Source organism: Oncorhynchus clarkii, unplaced genomic scaffold (genome assembly GCF_045791955.1).
Source record: "Oncorhynchus clarkii lewisi isolate Uvic-CL-2024 unplaced genomic scaffold, UVic_Ocla_1.0 unplaced_contig_6757_pilon_pilon, whole genome shotgun sequence".
Classification (NCBI taxonomy): Eukaryota; Metazoa; Chordata; class Actinopteri; order Salmoniformes; family Salmonidae; genus Oncorhynchus; species Oncorhynchus clarkii.
The window spans coordinates 88,552-109,785 of NW_027261001.1; the positions used below are offsets into that span (position 1 = coordinate 88,552).

A 21,234-nucleotide genomic window follows, 5' to 3' on the forward strand; every position below is an offset into this window, starting at 1 on the left:
GCCTAATCTCAGGAGTTGATAGGCTTGAAGTCATAAACAGCGCTGTGCGTCAAGCATTGCTAAGAGCTGCTGGCAAACGCAGGAAAGTGCTGTTTGAATGAACGCTTACGAGCCTGCTGCTGCCTACCATCGCTCAGTCAGACTGCTCTATCAAATCATAGACTTAACTATAACATAACACACAGAAATACGAGCCTTTGGTCATTAATATGGTCAAATCCGGAAACTATCATTTCGAAAACAAAATGTTTATTCTTTCAGTGAAATACGGGACCGTTCCGTATTTTATCTAACGGGTGGCATCCCTAAGTCTAAATATTGCTTTTACATTGTACAACCTTCAATGTTATGTCCTAATTATGTACAATTCTGGCAAATTAATGATGGTCTTTGTTAGGAATAAATGGTCTTCACACAGTTGGCAACGAGCCAGGCGGTCCAAACTGCTGCATATACCCTGACTCTGCTTGCACAGAACGCAAGAGAAGTGTCAATTTCCCTAGTTAATATTGCCTGCTAACATTAATTTCTTTTAACTAAATATGCAGTAATCGGCATCCAAAAATGACAATTACCGATTGTTATGAAACCTTGAAATCAGCCATGCCGATTAATCAGTCAACCTCTAATTCTAACACTAATTCTAACCTAAACCCCATAGAAATAGCATTTGACCTTGTGGGGACCAACAAAATATCCGCAGTTAGTTAAATTTTTGTTTGTTTACTATTCTTGTGGGAACTTCTGGTTAAACACGTCCACACACACAATCTCTCTGTTGCTCCATGTGTTTGTTTCTGTCTGATTGTCTTGTTCTGATCTGTATTGATTGATTGATTGATTGATTGATTGATTGAGTGTGTGTGTGTGTGTGTGTGTGTGTGTGTGTGTGTGTGTGTGTGTGTGTGTGTGTGTGTGTGTGTGTGTGTGTGTGTGTGTGTGTGTGTGTGTGTGTGTGTGTTTATGGAGCGTGCGTTTGTGTGATGCGTACGAGTGTGTGTCTTGTTTACCCAAACCAGAGTGTGTGTTTAAGTGCCCTCATCTCTGCAGCAGCAGCAGGAAATGAGCAGGCTGACACTGCAGAGCTGAGAATGCCTTTCACATTCCACTACACCTCACTCACACACATTCACTCACACACGCTCACACACACACACACAGTTTCAAGTCTCTACACACACAGCAATGTCTTTTCTACACTTTGTCATTTATACACTTTATCAAGTTGCTGACACACAGAAAGATGTGTGTGTGTGTGTGTGTGTGTAGTCACCAGCTGTCTGACTTGGTCGTCCTCTCGGTGGAGACACACTCCCAGTGGTCTGGCCGTCCTTCCCCGTCGTAGGAGGAGCGGGAGGGGGCAGCCTGGAGCCAAAACTCCCTCCTACTGGAGCTGGAGAGGTGGGAGACAGGGAGGGTCCCCCGGTGTTGCTCGCTCCCCCGGCCCCCCTGCCCTTGACCTGGGGCAGCTGTCTGACCGACGAGGGCCCCAGCTTGGAGGAGACCTTCTGCAGAAAGAGCTGTCGTTTAGTTACCGCGTCCCAGCCCATGGGGCCCAGCTCGGAGCTGCGCACCGAGACCATGGTGTTGGCCATTCCAGAGTCGTAGGCAGAAATGTGGAAGTAGAAGCACACAGGCAGGAGGAGTGAGAAGGAGGGGGAGGAGAGAGAGAGAGAGAGAGAGAGAGAGAGAGAGGAAATAGGAGTAGGCTGGAACTCTGAGGTAAAAAAGTTGCTATTGTACTACATTCCCTCTGGGATTCACTGCAGGGACCAGTTTCTCTCCCTCTTTATTCCCTCCCTCTTTATTCCCTCCCCCTCTTTCCTCCCCCTCTTTCCTCCCCTCTTTCTGTAAACACAGGGCACATATGGAGTGAGTTTGCAGGCGAGTTTTCAAAGAAAAGACTTGACTACTATAAATGTTCGGACTATTCTTACGCTATTCAGAACAGTTTGACAAATGGCTTTTGCCTTCATATGAGAAGTGTCTGAGAAACAAATCTGTTCTGAGGACTGTTTCAAACTGAGAATAGAATGTGGCGGAACATTCAACAACCGACGTGTCACACACACCCGCAGATGTCAAGACATTCCACACAAAAAATGATTTGACTCATGCTGTCATTCAACAGAACCCCAACACTGATTGGGGTTCAATGTTCAACATCATACTGCAGTGAATGATACAGTTGACATTTAAACCCAAAGCCCTCCTTTAGCCATGGATTACTTAAGCCTGACTAACAACATAGTTAAATCATGTGATGACATGCTCGCAGCCAGACTTGCCTGAGGAACTACTCAATCACGCCACTCAAACACAGGAAGAGTTGAAACCTGTCAATGGATTTAAAGGCAAAATACCAACAACAAACCACTGCCACTCCCTCACCTAAAACCACTGCTCCCACCGTTTAGAGATGAAACCAGCCTAGGGCTTGTTCTATACATGCGTCATATCATCCTGATAAAGTACAGTATGTTCCTGGTGACTGGAAATCTCAGTCAGTTCACTAACAGCCCCTGTTGTGGATCCTAAAAATACATCTTGAGGAAGTCACTGATCTGGACAAGTTGAATTGGGTGAGGGCAGTCTGGTGTGTATTGGTTATATCATGTGAAATGCAGATCAGTGATTCTTTCAAGGAAGAGAGGGAGGAACGAAGGAAAGATTTGACCAAACTATTTAAACAGGGCCGTAATAGAACAAACACCCCCCCCCACACACACACAGTGGGCTACTTACTGTGCCATTTCTTCTCCTTTGTTCTACAGGTGTCTCACCCCCTGCTCCCTCTGTAGTGTCATCTGTAGTGCACACTCCTGTAGTGCACACTCCTGTAGTACCCTCTTCTCCATTTAGGAGACCCTCCCCAGGCGTCCAACGGTGCCCATCCACAGCCAACTCTGAACCCAGAGAGCTGCTGGAGGTGGAGCGAATGCCATTGACTAAAGTGCCCTTCCTCCTCTTCTCAGATTGGTTAGAGACTCTGGGCTCTGTGTTTTGATTGGGTCTGGGTTTGGGGCTCGGCTTCAGCGAAGCTACTTTAGTTTGACCCAAAGACGACCTTTGCCTTTTGACTCCGTCTGGGGCTTTCTTTTCATTGGCCGGAGCAGTTTTTCCTTGCGTCTGATTGGCTGTTCTGGTTGTAGAGGCGGGCCTGGACATGACCTTAGACTTGACGTTCTTCAGGTCGGGTTTGGGGAACCTCTTGACGTCGGTCCTACCAGGTTTGGATGTCGTGGTGACCGCTGTCTTGGCGATGGCGGCGTTCGGTTTGACCCGAGTTGCACACGGGTGTTCCTTGGTCTTGCGGAAGGCGGGGCTCGCACCTTTGGACCCTTTGTTTGGAGACTGGGGAACGGTAAAGGGGGACACTGCCAAATCCACACCCTTGGAGACTTGTACTGAGGTGGAGGTCTGGGAGACTACAGTGAAGCCTTCAGAATCTGGAGACACTATAGTCTCACTGAGAAGAACCTCTAGTGCCACAATAGGCTCGGTGTCCGCTGCCTCCACCATGGGGAGAAAATCCAGAGTGCAGGCCTCCTCGGGCAGATCCACCCCCACCTGAAGTGACTCTATATCGGGCAGACCCGGTGAGCTGCTAGCCCCGGTCTGGAGGTTCTGGAGTTCCATGGTGATGGACCCAGCATGAGGACTCTTCCTCCCCTCAAGGCCCTTACAGAGGTCAGGCAATGGGGCGGAGAGTGGAGCCTGGATGGGAGCCGTGGTGGAGGGGGAGGCCGTGTCCGAGTCCTCCAGGATGGACACCCCGCTGCTGGGGAGCCGCTCCGAGTCGATCAGGCTGATTCTCCTCATCACCATGTCCGAGCTCACCGACAGGAAAAACCCTTCCTCATCATCCTCGTCACCTGGGATCTCCGTGGCCGCCGAGTCCGGGGAAGAGTCCCTTCTCCCACCGCTGTTGCTCGCCACACTGTTAACGTTGTCATGGAGATCGCCTTGGCTACCGTTTCTATGCTCCCGTATCCCAGCAATGCTCATAGCGAGGGTCAGGTTGTCGTTCCAGGAGTCCTCATCAGCGTCCAGGTAGACGGACACCGAGTTGTCGTTGGATTCAGAGAACTCAGTCTGAGGCAGTTCCGCAGCGGGTGAGACAGCGGCCATTTTGATTTGGGTCGACATAACGCATTCCATGTCGACGTCCAGGCTGCTCAGACTCTGCAGGGAGTCTGGGGAGGAAGAGGAGGATGAAGAGGAGACAGGGAAAGCATTGCCATTTTTGTCGCCGGTGCAGAGGAGGGGGAGCCTCATTCCGGAGCCATTCATGCCCCCGACGGGGACGCGTTCCCCGGGCTGAGACACACTCATCTCTGGTCTCCGGGAGTGCGTGGGGAAAGCTGATGTCGCTAACTGCTAAAGACCTCAAAACAAAGTCAAACCACGGAGAACTCCATGCTTACAACTGTTTACCTATGTAGGCAGACGTCTACTGAGCAAGGTGTTTCATTGATTAAAGCTGACACAGATCAGCGCAATACCAGTGATAAGTAGTCAGCAGTCCCTATAGGCCTAGGAGTCACTGAGAGGTAGATATTGAAGTGCACTTTTGGACAAGTGAGGAAGTGAGGAGTGGTCCCATTCTAAGGCCCCTTCAACTGACCCTTTAGTTCAGTCACTGGAGTGGAGTCCATACTCTTCAGAGCTCCTCCTCTGAAAACCTCTGGAAAACACAACGACAAGGAAACACAGGCATCAATATCACAGTTATTATGTTGAAAAAACTTTATTTGACAGTGTCTACGATATTAACACAACAGTATCATAAAACAGAGACAGAAAGACCGAGAAACAGACAGAAAGACAGAGAAACAGACAGAAAGACAGAGAAACAGAGACAGAAAGACAGAGAAACAGACAGAAAGACAGAGAAACAGACAGAAAGACAGAGAAACAGAGACAGAAAGACAGAGAAACAGCCAAAGACAGATAAACAGACAGAAAGACAGAGGAACAGAGACAGAAAGACAGAGAAACAGACAGAAAGACAGAGAAACAGAGACAGAGAAACAGACAGACAGACAGAGAAACAGACAGAAAGACAGAGAAACAGACAGAAAGACAGAGAAACAGAGACAGAAAGACAGAGAAACAGACAGAAAGACAGAGACAGCGAGACCTCTGCTGCCCTCTGTTGGTCAACCACAGGAAGTGATTAAACTGGATATTACACCACAACACAAAACATTTCAACAAAAGCACACAGTGTACCAACATAACCTAATTAGTTATGATGTGGAAACTCATGTAATGCTTGAATCCCAAATTCAAAAACTTTTTCTCTTGGAAGGATTTTCAAACAACTGATACCCTGCCGTTCATACAGTAGGTGGCATTACAATACGCAGAAATCCGTCCTAGTTTCCACTAAAAGTCATTAATATGGCGTTAAGAATCTGTTGCCATTTAAACCAATGAGGTCAACCATCTTAAGATGAAATGTTGTTCGTAATTAATGAAACTGGCTTTGATACTCATAACCAAGGGTAAATAAAGACAAGTTGGTCTCTGTAGTATTGAAAATCTACAAACAATAGCTCTGTGGAAGTTTAAGCAATGTTAGAAAGGCCATAGACCTACAGTAGAGTGCATTCCAATGGCACCCTATTCCCCTTTTAGTGCACTACTTTTGAGCAGGCCCCATAGGGCTCTGGTCAAAGGTAGTGGTGTAGGGGAGTGTTTCCCTACTCCAGTCCTCTCAACAGCACACATTTCTGCTGTAGCACCGTCCAACCACATCTGATTCAACTTGTCGACTAATCATCCAGCCCTCAAAATGAGTTGAATCAGGTGAGTTTGTCTGGGGGACTACAACACAAATGTGTGCTGTTTAGGGTACTGGAGGACTGGAGTTGGGGAAAACTGCTATAGTGCTGTTTGGGACGAGCCAGAGGCCCACAACTCTACAGTACGAGGGTGAATGCAGAGACTAAACTGAACTAAGTGGAGAAACAGAAAAGATCAGCACCAAACATCAGAAGGTGGACTGAAACATGTCAGGGCGGCCTGAACTAGTCCAATAAGAAACGCTTGTTGAATGAACACACCCCAGGTCTTGTGCACATGATAACGATGAAGGGGAAAGTGTTCGCTTGCTGAGACACTGAAAACACCAGATGGAGTCACTTTGCTTTTTCCAAGTAAACAACAGATATGCAGCGGGTTCCTGAGAGGGAAAGATCCAGAGAGAGAGAGAGAGAGAGAGAGAGAGAGAGAGAGAGAGAGGAACCTCCATTTACCTAGCAGTCCTCTGGGAACACGATGCGAGACCTTGGTCTAAACGAGGAACAATCTGCAGCTCCATATCCACAAACTAAGATAGATAGCTTGTGGTATACAGGCTCAAAGACTCCCACCTGCCTGTCAGTGTGTGTGTGTTAATCTGGGTCAGAGTGAGAAAGTGAGGGGCTATAATAAGGATCAGTTTAATTTTCATATCCAGGACAGTGCTTCACCAATGAATGGCCCAGTGACAATAGAAAGCCCATAGACTATGAGCTCACTACTACACCTAGACAACAGTGAGAGTAACCGATAGTACTGCCTTACCTAGCGTGTTCTCGATAAAACTCCTATTCACTCCAACAACAACCTATTGTACACTCAAAAATCATCAACCAACCCAATACTTGTCAGGTTGTCATGTCGTGATAAGTAGTTCTTAAAGCTGCAATAGGTAAAACTGTTTAGGCAGCCTGGTCAAATTCACATAGAAATGCAATTTATAGATTGGTCATTCGCATCAAAGTTTAAGAAGCGGTAGACGTGTTCTATGTGCGCTGTCTATGCTTCCCGGATTTAAATTTAGTCTTTTACTTCTGTACACCAGTTTCAAAACAGCTGAAAATACAATATTTTTGGTTTTAGAAAATATACAGTGCCTTGTGAAAGTATTCGGCCCCCTTGAACTTTGCGACCTTTTGCCACATTTCAGGCTTCAAACATAAAGATATAAAACTGTATTTTTTTGTGAAGAATCAACAACAAGTGGGACACAATCATGAAGTGGAACGACATTTATTGGATATTTCAAACTTTTTTAACAAATCAAAAACTGAAAAATTGGGCGTGCACAATTATTAAGCCCCCTTAAGTTAATATTTTGTAGCGCCACCTTTTGCTGCGATTACAGCTGTAAGTCGCTTGGGGTATGTCTCTATCAGTTTTGCACATCGAGAGACTGAATTTTTTTCCCATTCCTCCTTGCAAAACAGCTCGAGCTCAGTGAGGTTGGATGGAGAGCATTTGTGAACAGCAGTTTTCAGTTCTTTCCACAGATTCTCGATTGGATTCAGGTCTGGACTTTGACTTGGCCATTCTAACACCTGGATATGTTTATTTTTGAACCATTCCATTGTAGATTTTGCTTTATGTTTTGGATCATTGTCTTGTTGGAAGACAAATCTCCGTCCCAGTCTCAGGTCTTTTGCAGACTCCATCAGGTTTTCTTCCAGAATGGTCCTGTATTTGGCTCCATCCATCTTCCCATCAATTTTAACCATCTTCCCTGTCCCTGCTGAAGAAAAGCAGGCCCAAACCATGATGCTGCCACCACCATGTTTGACAGTGGGGATGGTGTGTTCAGCTGTGTTGCTTTTACGCCAAACATAACGTTTTGCATTGTTGCCAAAAAGTTCAATTTTGGTTTCATCTGACCAGAGCACCTTCTTCCACATGTTTGGTGTGTCTCCCAGGTGGCTTGTGGCAAACTTTAAACGACACTTTTTATGGATATCTTTAAGAAATGGCTTTCTTCTTGCCACTCTTCCATAAAGGCCAGATTTGTGCAATATACGACTGATTGTTGTCCTATGGACAGAGTCTCCCACCTCAGCTGTAGATCTCTGCAGTTCATCCAGAGTGATCATGGGCCTCTTGGCTGCATCTCTGATCAGTCTTCTCCTTGTATGAGCTGAAAGTTTAGAGGGACGGCCAGGTTTTGGTAGATTTGCAGTGGTCTGATACTCCTTCCATTTCAATATTATCGCTTGCACAGTGCTCCTTGGGATGTTTAAAGCTTGGGAAATCTTTTTGCATCCAAATCCGGCTTTAAACTTCTTCACAACAGTATCTCGGACCTGCCTGGTGTGTTCCTTGTTCTTCATGATGCTCCCTACTCTTCCCTCTGCTGTTCTGAGTTGAGTTACTCTTCCCTCTGCTGTTCTGCGTTGTATTACTGGTGCTGTGGGGACTCTTCCCTCTGCTATTCTGAGTTGTATTACTGGTGCTGTGGGGACTCTTCCCTCTGCTGTTCTGAGTTGTATTACTGGTGCTGTGGGGACTCTTCCCTCTGCTGTTCTGAGTTGAGTTACTCTTCCCTCTGCTGTTCTGAGTTGTATTACTGGTGCTGTGGGGACTCTTCCCTCTGCTGTTCTGAGTTGAGTTACTCTTCCCTCTGCTGTTCTGAGTTGAGTTACTCTTCCCTCTGCTGTTCTGAGTTGTGTTACTGGTGCTGTGGGGACTCTTCCCTCTGCTGTTCTGCGTTGTATTACTGGTGCTGTGGGGACTCTTCCCTCTGCTGTTCTGCGTTGTATTACTGGTGCTGTGGGGACTCTTCCCTCTGCTGTTCTGAGTTGAGTTACTCTTCCCTCTGCTGTTCTGAGTTGTATTACTGGTGCTGTGGGGACTCTTCCCTCTGCTGTTCTGAGTTGAGTTACTCTTCCCTCTGCTGTTCTGAGTTGTATTACTGGTGCTGTGGGGACTCTTCCCTCTGCTGTTCTGAGTTGAGTTACTCTTCCCTCTGCTGTTCTGAGTTGAGTTACTCTTCCCTCTGCTGTTCTGAGTTGTGTTACTGGTGCTGTGGGGACTCTTCCCTCTGCTGTTCTGAGTTGTATTACTGGTGCTGTGGGGACTCTTCCCTCTGCTGTTCTGAGTTGAGTTACTCTTCCCTCTGCTGTTCTGCGATGTATTACTGGTGCTGTGGGGACTCTTCCCTCTGCTGTTCTGAGTTGTGTTACTGGTGCTGTGGGGACTCTTCCCTCTGCTGTTCTGAGTTGTGTTACTGGTGCTGTGGGGACTCTTCCCTCTGCTGTTCTGAGTTGTATTACTGGTGCTGTGGGGACTCTTCCCTCTGCTGTTCTGCGTTGTATTACTGGTGCTGTGGGGACTCTTCCCTCTGCTGTTCTGCGTTGTATTACTGGTGCTGTGGGGACTCTTCCCTCTGCTGTTCTGAGTTGAGTTACTCTTCCCTCTGCTGTTCTGAGTTGTGTTACTGGTGCTGTGGGGACTCTTCCCTCTGCTGTTCTGAGTTGTATTACTGGTGCTGTGGGGACTCTTCCCTCTGCTGTTCTGCGTTGTATTACTGGTGCTGTGGGGACTCTTCCCTCTGCTGTTCTGAGTTGAGTTACTCTTCCCTCTGCTGTTCTGCGATGTATTACTGGTGCTGTGGGGACTCTTCCCTCTGCTGTTCTGAGTTGTATTACTGGTGCTGTGGGGACTCTTCCCTCTGCTGTTCTGAGTTGTGTTACTGGTGCTGTGGGGACTCTTCCCTCTGCTGTTCTGAGTTGAGTTACTCTTCCCTCTGCTGTTCTGAGTTGTATTACTGGTGCTGTGGGGACGCTTCCCTTTGCTGTTCTGAGTTGTATTACTGGTGCTGTGGGGACTCTTCCCTCTGCTGTTCTGAGTTGTGTTACTGGTGCTGTGGGGACTCTTCCCTCTGCTGTTCTGAGTTGAGTTACTGGTGCTGTGGGGACTCTTCCCTCTGCTGTTCTGCGTTGTATTACTGGTGCTGTGGGGACTCTTCCCTCTGCTGTTCTGAGTTGAGTTACTCTTCCCTCTGCTGTTCTGAGTTGAGTTACTGGTGCTGTGGGGACTCTTCCCTCTGCTATTCTGAGTTGTATTACTGGTGCTGTGGGGACTCTTCCCTCTGCTGTTCTGAGTTGAGTTACTCTTCCCTCTGCTGTTCTGAGTTGAGTTACTCTTCCCTCTGCTGTTCTGAGTTGTATTACTGGTGCTGTGGGGACTCTTCCCTCTGCTATTCTGAGTTGAGTTACTCTTCCCTCTGCTGTTCTGAGTTGAGTTACTCTTCCCTCTGCTATTCTGAGTTGTATTACTGGTGCTGTGGGGACTCTTCCCTCTGCTGTTCTGAGTTGAGTTACTCTTCCCTCTGCTGTTCTGAGTTGAGTTACTCTTCCCTCTGCTGTTCTGAGTTGTATTACTGGTGCTGTGGGGACTCTTCCCTCTGCTGTTCTGAGTTGAGTTACTCTTCCCTCTGCTGTTCTGCGTTGTATTACTGGTGCTGTGGGGACTCTTCCCTCTGCTATTCTGAGTTGTATTACTGGTGCTGTGGGGACTCTTCCCTCTGCTGTTCTGAGTTGTGTTACTGGTGCTGTGGGGACTCTTCCCTCTGCTGTTCTGAGTTGAGTTACTCTTCCCTCTGCTGTTCTGAGTTGAGTTACTCTTCCCTCTGCTGTTCTGAGTTGTATTACTGGTGCTGTGGGGACTCTTCCCTCTGCTATTCTGAGTTGTATTACTGGTGCTGTGGGGACTCTTCCCTCTGCTGTTCTGAGTTGAGTTACTCTTCCCTCTGCTGTTCTGAGTTGAGTTACTCTTCCCTCTGCTATTCTGAGTTGTATTACTGGTGCTGTGGGGACTCTTCCCTCTGCTGTTCTGAGTTGAGTTACTCTTCCCTCTGCTGTTCTGAGTTGTATTACTGGTGCTGTGGGGACTCTTCCCTCTGCTATTCTGAGTTGTATTACTGGTGCTGTGGGGACTCTTCCCTCTGCTGTTCTGAGTTGAGTTACTCTTCCTTCTGCTGTTCTGAGTTGAGTTACTCTTCCCTCTGCTGTTCTGAGTTGAGTTACTCTTCCCTCTGCTGTTCTGAGTTGTGTTACTGGTGCTGTGGGGACTCTTCCCTCTGCTGTTCTGAGTTGTGTTACTGGTGCTGTGGGGACTCTTCCCTCTGCTGTTCTGAGTTGTGTTACTGGTGCTGTGGGGACTCTTCCCTCTGCTGTTCTGAGTTGTGTTACTGGTGCTGTGGGGACTCTTCCCTCTGCTGTTCTGCGTTGTATTACTGGTGCTGAGGGGACTCTTCCCTCTGCTGTTCTGCGTTGTATTACTGGTGCTGTGGGGACTCTTCCCTCTGCTGTTCTGAGTTGTGTTACTGATGTTGTGGGGACTCATCCCCGTGCCATGGAGTGTGACCCTGTCTCATTGCTAATGCATGAGTTAGGGCTGGGCGGTCGACTGCAGACCTGAGTGTGTGTGTGTGTATATCACACTGGCCTTATCAAACATGCATTAGCCCTCTGCAGTTGTGGGAACGCTAGCTGACAGGTGAGCTGGTACACCTGAGACAGAGTCCAATATAGAGCCACTGCCCTTTGGTATTTACCTCAATACAGAACAGGTCACCTGAGAGGGAGGGAGGTACCACTGTAGCATTGTACAGCTCTGCCATACTGGGAGGTGTTAAAGGGTTGTTAGAGCTGAGGTGTAATGTCAAGAGAATTGTGTGTTTCCTATGACAAGAGTGTTTTGAAGGCTTCATGAATGCTACATTAAGGTTTAGTTTATCGTCAAGGTGTACAACATTGTCAGCTAAGAGCTGATGTGAATAAATAAACAATAATTAAATAAACAAATGAATCATGTGACATGGTGTGATACATGTCTGTGTGGAGGGAGGTGGCATCAGTCGGTCACAGCCAGGTAAAAGACTCAGGAGCCTTGGTCAGGGACAGGGTCAGACAGGTCTGGACCGGATCAATGATGACTGGTCTCTGTAGCCGGGTAGCTAGGCTCACCGTACGTCGACAATTGTCCAAAGTAACCTTGTAGTACTCCCGAGCATCTGCGCTCGTCCTCTGTCATCTCAGGTGTCCTCTCCTGGCTCTTGCTTCAGGCTTCTCCGCTCAACCTTGAACTCAAAACATCCAGCTAGCCAGCTGCTAATTAGCTAGCCAGTCAAACCAACCAACTGACTTGTTTGACAGTTTTGAAATGCGGTGGTGGTTTAAGACAATTGTAATTGTAAAAAATATACAAAAATGCAATTTAAAAAAATGAAATATTTACGCATGTTTCCCGTTATAAAACAGACCTGTCGTAAAACTGTACAAGTGTGAACGAGCATTTAAACTCTGCCAGAATAATGCCCATCATTCACCTTGTATGGTGACAATAACGCCCTTTTTGCTGTATACTTTGGATGTATTGGAATTAGGCCAAGACATTTGCTGTATACTTTGGATGTATTGGAATTAGGCCAAGACATTTGCTGTATACTTTGGATGTATTGGAATTAGGCCAAGACATTTGCTGTATACTTTGGAAGGATTGGAAATAGGCCAAGACATTTGCTGTAGGCCTTCTGACCGTTTCTAAAACAGAAAAAAAATGCTCATTATTTTTTTTACCTGGAAACAGTTCGTTTGAAATCAATAAATGTTTTGCATTTACTTTCTCAGAACCTAAATATGTTGCACTGCTCACAAATTCTGAAATATTGGATTTACTCAGATTTTTTTAAACTACAGTAGGCCTACTTACAGTGGTAGTCTACACACTTCAATGCAAAAGATCAACGGTCTGTTCACCTGTATGTTATAAACTGCGCTCCCTTTCGGATGCATGGAGCAAAAACATTAAATTAGAATATCTAATAGGCCCAAATAAATTAGAGATGTGCATGGTCATTTGTTGTACTACTTCATGGTCAGAAAAGGTGAGGAATTTATTCTGCAATGGTTATGATATATGTAGTGTGTAAATGAGATGCCTAGGCTACTCGATGAATTTTACGTCACAGTTGGCTATTCAGACGGAGTCTACAAAGGTCAATGGAAAGGTGAACCGTCTGTTCTAGCACTTCGGATTGGCTTGCATTGGGCAAAATACTTAAACATACCGGTAGCTTTTCTATTTACTACTGTGATGTGAGTCCAATTAAAAGAAACGAATGGTAGCCTATCCTAACTTGTTGTTGGCCTATAGGCTACTTTGCGAGTATTGAAACCATCACAGTCAGAAAAGATGAGGAATTTATTCTGCAATGGTCATGGAAATGACAGATTTCAAAGTATTTTAGAATGCAAAGATAAAATAAATTGATTCTCTTTCATCTCACTAACAGCCATTAATTGCATGGTTATTATATTTAGCTACCTGTTTTTTTGTTATGAATAATTCATCGTATATTCATGTACAGGGCTACGAGGTTGCTTTGTGCATTTGCAATACAAAACGTGAACCGCTACAAACTGTGCGTAAACATGGTCTAAAGTTTGCGGGAGGATAAGCACAATCTCACCGTCAAGTTCAGATTTTAGAAATGCCTACTTGGTGTATGCATGTTTTGGGGCATATTTTGTGCACATACAACATTTATAAATGGAGGCCTCTGGGGAGTATGAACTTGAGCAAACATACATACTTAACAGACTATCATCCCAACCACACTAAAAGTGCATGGTTAGAGTTGGCACCATAGTGTGAAAGACCCACCTAGTTCAAGTAGAGTGGCCCGCTTAGAAAGAGACTACAGCCCTCTAACAATGTACAATCCTATAGATCCTCACATATCACTGGATCAACTCCATTTAGTAAGAGCGACACCCACACTCCAATGACATCCATCTCTACACACTGGCCTATACATGATCATTTGAATTAAGGACACAGCGAGTGGCACGTTTGGTCAAAAGGCTCTTGAACGGAGTCCAAGTCCCAAACAGTACCCTATTGCCTCTATAGTGCACTACTTTTGACCAGAGTCCTATGGGTAACCCTATGAGTCCCGGTCAAAAGTAGTGCACTTAGGGAATAGTGTGCCATGTGGGACTCAGACTGACATTCTGGGCTTCAGTTAGAGCTGCCCTCCCCACATCTAAGAGTTGGTGTCTGTTCATGTTACACTCTTAGGTCTTTGTCCCCCAGGGGATTATGGGTAACTGTACACGCCTGGCGATTGTTGGAGGGGGGAGAGAGACCCTGGCACGCTCTAGTGCAGGCCTGTCGAGTACTATAAAGAGAGGGAGGGGATGGAGAGGTGGAGGGGAAGTTGAGAGATTCAGAGGTTTAAAAAGGCACCACTGAACTATTAGCCTAGAACTCATAACCTAACGAGGGAAGACAACTAGAAAGGTACGCAAGCCAACTTTAGATTGAGACAACATGACAGACTTAGCAGAGGTAGCATCAACACGACAGACTTAGCAGAGGTAGCATCAACACGACAGACTTAGCAGAGGTAGCATCAACATGACAGACTTAGCAGAGGTAGCATCAACATGACAGACTTAGCAGAGGTAGCATCAACATGACAGACTTAGCAGAGGTAGCATCAGCAACAAGCTAAAAGGTCATCTTTAAGTGTCAATAGGAGATTGGGTATCAAAAACAGACACTATCTGAGTTGCCGTGCGCACGCACACACACACACTAGATGGACAGTGATGATGTTTGGTAAGGGATTGAGAGTCAGGGTTTTAAAAACTACCCATTAGATCATGTTGATGGTGGGAGAATTGCAAGTCTCTCTTTCTCCATCTCGCCCTGTTCCGGACCACAGCAGAGCTGCTGATGGATGACCACTCATCCGGAACAACAAGGAACCCAGAGAGAGTTGAGACTGTGGGCCACACACGGTCTTCCTGCCTGGCTGCTGCAGTGTAATCATGTAAATTTGACACTTTATCCACAACTGGTATTACAGTGGAGCAAGAATTCACTAACCAGGAAGTAACCTTAAACGTGATTAGTTTAATTTGACTATTGGTCAAATGGCAATAACGAAGTACATTGAAAACCAACTCCAGCACACTTGATGATCTTAATGCTCCACACACAGATTTAATCAATGGCTATACCAACGACTGGTCAATTGACCTCCATCAATAATAGACTATAACACAGGCTAAAGTTACAGATCAATAAGAGATTATAACAAGCCTCCCGAGTGGTGCAGTGTCCAGGCTCTGTCGCAGCCGGCCGCGACCGGGAGACCCGTCGTCCGGGTTAGGGTTTGGCATGCAGGGATATCCCTGTCTCATCGCGCAACAGCGACTCCGGGCGCAGTGCACGCTGACACAGTCGACAGGTGTACGGTGTTTCCTCCGACACATTGGTGTGGCTGGCTTCCGGGTTAAGTGAGCAGTGTGTCAAGAAGCAGTGCGGCTTGTTTGGGTTGTGTTTCGGAGGAAGCATGGCTCTCGACCTTCGCCTCTCCCGAGTCTGTACGGGAGTTGCAGCGATGATACAAGACTGTAACTACTACCAGTGGGATACCACGAAATTGGGGTGAAAAATACACAAAAAAATAAAATAATAATTAGACTATAACACAGGCTAAAGATACAGATAAATATTAGACTATAACACAGGCTAAAGTTACAGATCAATATTAGACTATAACACAGGCTAACGTTACACAGCATAGGTCCAAATCATATGATACAGCCTACCTCCCAAGGCTCCTGGACAATACGCAATCAGACCAAACAACATCATCACTTCCTGTTGGAGCCGAGACTCAAACTTTGGCAGTTACTTCAGCATCTAAGCTTAACTATTGCATAACGTCCTTTGAAGATCATGGAATGAAAAACAAAATAAAGAGGTGAAAGTAAATCATTAGTAAACAAATACAGAAAAATATCAAAACCTCTATGAACCTGCCTCTCTCTCTCGTTATCCCTCTCCACAGAAAACCTGCCCCTCTCTCGTTATCCCTCTCCACAGAAAACCTGCCTCTCTCTCGTTATCCCTCTCCACAGACTCAACCTGCCTCTCCCTCGTTATCCCTCTCCACAGACTCAACCTGCCTCTCTCTCGTTATCCCTCTCCACAGAAAACCTGCCTCTCTCTCGTTATCCCTCTCCACAGAAAACCTGCCTCTCTCTCGTTATCCCTCTCCACAGAAAACCTGCCTCTCTCTCGTTATCCTCTCCACAGAAAACCTGCCTCTCTCTCGTTATGCCTCTCCACAGACTCAACCTGCCTCTCTCTCGTTATGCCTCTCCACAGAAAACCTGCCTCTCTCTCGTTATCCTCTCCACAGAAAACCTGCCTCTCTCTCGTTATGCCTCTCCACAGACTCAACCTGCCTCTCTCTCGTTATGCCTCTCCACAGAAAACCTGCCTCTCTCTCGTTATGCCTCTCCACAGACTCAACCTGCCTCTCTCTCGTTATGCCTCTCCACAGAAAACCTGCCTCTCCCCCGTTATCCCTCTCCACAGAAAACCTGCCTCTCTCTCTCGTTATCCCTCTCCACAGAAAACCTGCCTCTCTCTCGTTATCCCTCTCCACAGACTCAACCTGCCTCTCCCTCGTTATCCCTCTCCACAGACTCAACCTGCCTCTCCCCCGTTATCCCTCTCCACAGACTCAACCTGCCTCTCTCTCGTTATCCCTCTCCACAGAAAACCTGCCTCTCTCTCGTTATCCTCTCCACAGAAAACCTGCCTCTCTCTCGTTATGCCTCTCCACAGACTCAACCTGCCTCTCTCTCGTTATGCCTCTCCACAGAAAACCTGCCTCTCTCTCGTTATCCTCTCCACAGAAAACCTGCCTCTCTCTCGTTATGCCTCTCCACAGACTCAACCTGCCTCTCTCTCGTTATGCCTCTCCACAGAAAACCTGCCTCTCTCTCGTTATGCCTCTCCACAGACTCAACCTGCCTCTCTCTCGTTATGCCTCTCCACAGAAAACCTGCCTCTCCCCCGTTATCCCTCTCCACAGAAAACCTGCCTCTCTCTCTCGTTATCCCTCTCCACAGAAAACCTGCCTCTCTCTCGTTATCCCTCTCCACAGACTCAACCTGCCTCTCTCTCGTTATGCCTCTCCACAGACTCGACAGAAAACCTGCCTCTCTCTCTCGTTATGCCTCTCCACAGACTCGACAGAAAACCTGCCTCTCCCTCGTTATCCCTCTCCACAGACTCAACAGAAAACCTGCCTCTCATTCCAGGAAGATTAGTCTAGGTTTCCTCTTTGCCAGGTTGGTTGTCATGCACTTGTAAGGCTAAAGACACCTTGCTTTCACCGTCACTAATCTGACTGGAGATAAGTACCAGCCCTAAAGCTTGTTCCACAGCGTCCCCACTTGCACTAACCGTCAGTGAGCGCAGTCAGTCAGTCAGTCAGGGCTTCGGGATACAGCTGTTCCAGAAGTGGAGGTTGGGAATGTTCTTTCCCTGCTGGGGGCCGGACCATAAAGTGTTACAACTATCTCTACTCACCCACTTTCTCCCTCCCTCTTACTCTCACTCTCTTCCTCCCCCCACCCCCTCCCTGGGCTATAATCCCCGTCACACTGGTCCGTTCCAGCCACAGCGTATTACAGCACGTCCTGTCGGAAGCTACTAAGACTGATAAGCTCCTTTGTATTGGGGTATTCATTCATATTTTAATTACAACACATGGTCCGTTCTCCGATTTAAACCACTTCATGGACAAGCCATTCATATTTTAATTACAACACATGGTCCGTTCTCCGATTTAAACCACTTCATGGATAAGCCATTCATATTTTAATTACAACACATGGTCCGTTCTCCGATTTAAACCACTTCATGGATAAGCCATTCATATTTTAATTACAACACATGGTCCGTTCTCCGATTTAAACCACTTCATGGACAAGCCATTCATATTTTAATTACAACACATGGTCCGTTCTCCGATTTAAACCACTTCATGGATAAGCCATTCATATTTTAATTACAACACATGGTCCGTTCTCCGATTTAAACCACTTCATGGATAAGCCATTCATATTTTAATTACAACACATGGTCCGTTCACCGATTTAAACCACTTCATGGATAAGCCATTCATATTTTAATTACAACGCATGGTCCGTTCTCCGATTTAAACCACTTCATGGATAAGCCATTCATATTTTAATTACAACGCATGGTCCGTTCTCCGATTTAAACCACTTCATGGATAAGCCATTCATATTTTAATTACAACACATGGTCCGTTCTCCGATTTAAACCACTTCATGGACAAGCCATTCATATTTTAATTACAACACATGGTCCGTTCTCCGATTTAAACCACTTCATGGATAAGCCATTCATATTTTAATTACAACACATGGTCCGTTCTCCGATTTAAACCACTTCATGGACAAGCCATTCATATTTTAATTACAACACATGGTCCGTTCTCCGATTTAAACCACTTCATGGATAAGCCATTCATATTTTAATTACAACACATGGTCCGTTCTCCGATTTAAACCACTTCATGGATAAGCCATTCATATTTTTCAGCTTAGACTTTCCATAGATGTCAACGTTCCTAGTAAAGGTGCATGGGGACAATCAATAGTTGTCAGCATTTATCTTTCCTGTAGGCTGATTTACATTAATGTTACCAGACTTCACAACAGTCTTAGAAATCGTTACATATGCTTGGTCACAACACCTGTACTGTCCCATAATTTAAACAAATCAGAAACGGAACAAAAATGACCCAACGTGTTGATTACTTGCCGAGAAGAGCACAGTACAGCAGATCTATCTGAAATACACACCTTATCTTCATGAGAAAACATCTTGGTCAGGCCTTTGCTTTCTGCTGTATGACACCATGACTACTGATATCAGACCGTACCTCGAAGCCCTGCATTGACACCCCCCTCTGCAGCTCCACTGCCTGCCTGAACTAAAACTCCCCCTGAGCTTGTTAATTACTGACATGCCGGTAATCATGCCAATTCATCGTTAATGCGTCTCACAGCTATCGATCTTGCCTGACCTAGGACTGTGGTAACAATAAAATGATTAGATACTTAGATTCTATCTACATGGTATCAACAGGCTCTGTCTAATCAGGAAGTCAGACGGCACCAAGGAATGTAGCAGTCAGATACTTCATAATCCTGCGTCTTTAGATTCCCAGGACAGCACCTCGGTCTAGCTGAGAACGCTGTCGGAACAAAAATGGTTGCCATAGGAATGAGCAGCGTGCTTAGTCACTCACAGACCAAGGACGAGACGTTTCAGGAGAATGGTGCCCTAACAGAATACAAACACCGCTGTATCTGTGGGATCGGAAAGAAGCAAATGCAACTACAGGCTGTGTGTGTGTGAAATCTAACACTGTTTTAAGAGGTAGACAGTATTTGGAGTGTGTGTGTGAATGCGACACTATCTGACTGTTAAGGGGTGTGTGTGCACGTCACACTGTTTTCCCCTGGCGACATCATTAACAAGTGTGTTGACCCGGTGTATATGGCCTTGTGCTGTGTAACAGTGACGCGTGTCCCGGCCCCACACACACACACACACACACACACAATCAATCTAGTCTCTTAATAACGTCAGAGAGAGGTGCTGGATAGCTGCCAAACCAGATACCTACAGAGCAGATCACTACAGTACAGAGCTCATAGTTCATATATGGACCAGACCACAACTTTATACAATTCACCAAACATGCTGATGGAATCCCATGCCCCTAGGCAGGCTGATTAAAAACAACTGATGCTCAGTCAGTCTGTTAAAACAACTGATGCTCAGTCACTGCTAAAACAACTGATGCTCAGTCAGTCTGCTAAAACAACTGATGCTCAGTCAGTCTGCTAAAACAACTGATGCTCAGTCAGTCTGCTAAAACAACTGATGCTCAGTCAGTCTGCTAAAACAACTGATGCTCAGTCAGTCTGTTAAAACAACTGATGCTCAGTCAGTCTGTTAAAACAACTGATGCTCAGTCAGTCTGCTAAAACAACTGATGCTCAGTCAGTCTGTTAAAACAACTGATGCTCAGTCAGTCTGCTAAAACAACTGATGCTCAGTCAGTCTGCTAAAACAACTGATGCTCAGTCAGTCTGCTAAAACAACTGATGCTCAGTCAGTCTGCTAAAACAACTGATGCTCAGTCAGTCTGCTAAAACAACTGATGCTCAGTCAGTCTTCTAAAACAACTGATGCTCAGTCAGTCTGCTAAAACAACTGATGCTCAGTCAGTCTGCTAAAACAACTGATGCTCAGTCAGTCTGCTAAAACAACTGATGCTCAGTCAGTATTATGGTGACATGCTAATAAAGCACATTATTCTTATGTACAAGAGAGTCAATATTAAGTGATATCTTACTACAGTATAGCTAAATACAACAACAGTACTGGCGTCAGGTAGCCTAGCGTTTAAGAGCGTTTAAGAGCATGCCAGTAGCCGAAAGATCGCTAGTTCAAATCCTCAAGATGACTGGGTGAAACATCTGTCGATGTGCCCTTGAGCAAGGCACTGGATAGGAGTGTCTGCTAAATGACTCATGTCAAATGTACTGGAACATGGGTAATTATGGAAATGTCAAATTAGCAATAACATACTGACCAACTTGTTTCAGCTAGTAATAACATACTGACCAACTTGTTTCAGCTAGTAATAACATACTGACCAACTTGTTTCAGCTAGTAATAACATACTGACCAACTTGTTTCAGTTCAAACATACTATTCAAATACCCAGGCTGAAACATGCCCCAGAGTCAAGGTAAAGTTATCTTTACATGTTATCTACATCCCCTTCACACACACACACCATCATACAAAGTACTGCTGCTCCAGCCATGACTTACCCAGACATCCAGCCCCTCTGTACACTGAGAGAAAACACAGCCAGAATGGTGCTGCTCCTCCTTTTACACACTCCTCCTTTTTCCTGGAACACACTTAGCCCTCTCCCTTTAGCGCTACCACACACACACGAACACACACGCTGCTGCACAGTTAATGTGGTGGGAGAGTTGTCCCCGCTGTGTCCGATACTATCAGTGTTCGACTGACGAGGTTCAGAGAGAGAGAGGGAGAACCACCCCTCCCCTTCAGCTCTGAAGCTCAGCAGTACTGCAGTAACTAACCCCAAAGCTTCTCAGAAAGAGAGGGACGGGGACGAGTAGTGTGTGTGTGTGTGTGTGTAAGGCAGCCATGGAATGTGTTTTCCCCCCTTACCATGAGCACCTCATGCCAGCAGCAGCAGCTCTCCTCACAACTCTCTCCACGACACACACACACTTCTAGTGCGCACCCACACACACACACTTCCAGTGCGCACCCCCACACACACACACACCTCCTCCTAAAGCACACACAGCCAGGCATGTTCAAGGTCTAACTTAGAGTGGGAGGGGAGAGTTCAGTTCTGTTGACACTGTTGGAGAGGAATGCGCGTGTGTGTGTGTGAGAGAGAGCAGGTAACCTGGTCAGATTGCTGCTGCTGCCCCCCCCCCGAAGTGGGAGGGGACAAATCAGAATTCG

The 21,234-nt window shown here is 46.2% G+C and overlaps 1 protein-coding gene across 2 annotated transcripts in view; it reads right to left on the reverse strand.

Moving 5' to 3' along the window:
• Positions 1-20,985, reverse strand: part of LOC139403123 (microtubule-associated tumor suppressor 1 homolog) — a 78,432-nt gene extending 57,447 nt beyond the window's left edge. The window contains exons 1-3 of one of the 2 annotated variants that reach the window (XM_071146833.1): positions 20,929-20,985; positions 2,746-4,687; positions 1,274-1,508 (exon numbers count right to left, since the gene is read on the reverse strand). In XM_071146833.1, the coding sequence (XP_071002934.1) occupies positions 1,274-1,508; positions 2,746-4,335 (1,825 nt within the window). In that variant the 5' untranslated portion in view covers positions 4,336-4,687; positions 20,929-20,985. Of the gene's footprint in view, positions 1-1,273; positions 1,509-2,745; positions 4,688-20,555; positions 20,826-20,928 lie in introns of those variants that run through there. The other variant, XM_071146832.1, reaches the window with a different exon arrangement.
• Between the last annotated feature and the right edge of the window lie 249 nt (positions 20,986-21,234).